This window comes from Suricata suricatta, chromosome 10 (genome assembly GCF_006229205.1).
Source record: "Suricata suricatta isolate VVHF042 chromosome 10, meerkat_22Aug2017_6uvM2_HiC, whole genome shotgun sequence".
In the NCBI taxonomy this organism is placed as follows: Eukaryota; Metazoa; Chordata; class Mammalia; order Carnivora; family Herpestidae; genus Suricata; species Suricata suricatta.
In genome coordinates, this window is record NC_043709.1 from 57,603,238 (window position 1) to 57,604,682 (window position 1,445).

A 1,445-nucleotide genomic window follows, 5' to 3' on the forward strand; every position below is an offset into this window, starting at 1 on the left:
CAGAAGTTGGACTCTTAACCAACTGGGCCACCCAGGGACCTCAAATTTACAATATTCTTACCTTCCCTCATCATCATCAAAAGCAAACAATGAAATTCATAGACAAATTCTGCTTGCTAAAGATTCACAAGTCAGGTGAAGTGATCACCGCAACTACTAAGTAAATACATACATCATATAGACGTATGCTTAAATTAATTATCAGAAGGGAAGCTAGGGAACATCTAATAGGATTTTGTTGGGTTTTTATAAATTTTAAGTGAAAATAGAAGAAATGCCTTGGAACAAGGGTTCTATTTTGCCTGAATATTTTTGAAATATAAAAGAAACATATATTATAGCCATTACCTTGTATGAAAAATTAAAAATAAAGAGTACACAATGAAAAAGTAAATTTGTGCACTGATAATGTTTAATAAACCTAGAAAATGATTTTGTCTATGTACTATAAGAGTGTACAACTTTACTTTCACAATTACTATTTTTACCCTTTAATAGAAAGATTTCCAATTATTTGGTTCAAGGTCCCTAAATGACTGTTACGTTCCCTCCCGTATGTCCCCTTATGTTCTATTTTTTCTTCACGCTGTACCTGGATTTTATCTTCAGTAGTCAGTCTATGTTAAGCAAGCAAATGCTCTTCTCAAATTTGTAACATTTTTGATGTTTTGATCAAGCCTCCTAATCTCTAACATTCATCTTTTTTAAAACCCAGGTAAAGTTGGTATGTAACATTATAGAAGTTTCAGGTCTACAGCATTTAATGGACATCTGTATACATTAAGAAGGGATTGCGACCACAAGTCTCGTTACCACCCACCACCACACACGACCCCCTGCCCCCATTTCGCTCACCCCACACTAACATTATTCTTAAATCAAGAGATAATGTAAGTCTGGCTATTGAAGAAGTTACTGCCCAGGACTTAGTTGCTGTCCCCCGAAATTCGGTCTTGTTTTGCTCGAGTTTATGTTTAAACACTGTCATTGGCAATGTCAGTAGAACACAGTCAGTATGCGGAAGTCTTGTTCTTTCTCCTCTGTAGTCACATCATGTTTTGGGGTACAGTACGGTAAAAAAAAGACTCCAGATGGGCAGTAGAAAAACATTTTTGTGGATAAATTGATTTAAAGGAAAGAATCTAGTTAACTTAAACCATGTATTTGGCAAATTCATGAATGTTGCTCATAGATTATTCAGATTCAAATTTAATTCAACTTAACCTCAAAGAACAATAGTCTCTTCCTTCTTTGTGAGAAATACAATCCGTTTTACTGTGTCTTTGAGGGCATCTTTCACTTGTTTGTTTCGAAGTGTATAAATGAATGGGTTAAGCAAAGGGGCAACGGAAGTAGTGAGCACAGACACAACTTTATTAGTAGCTACTCCTTCCTTTTCTGAAGGCTTGATGTAGATGAAGAAACAGCTGCCATAAGTGATGGAA

At 35.4% G+C, this 1,445-nt stretch overlaps 1 protein-coding gene across 1 annotated transcript in view; it reads right to left on the reverse strand.

Annotated features, from left to right (window-relative positions):
* Nucleotides 1-1,225: 1,225 nt before the first annotated feature.
* LOC115305161 (olfactory receptor 6C2-like) overlaps nucleotides 1,226-1,445 on the reverse strand; it is a 19,386-nt gene continuing 19,166 nt past the window's right edge. The window contains exon 2 of the mRNA XM_029955470.1: nucleotides 1,226-1,427. Coding sequence (XP_029811330.1) covers nucleotides 1,226-1,427 — 202 coding nt within the window. The remainder of the gene's footprint in view (nucleotides 1,428-1,445) is intronic.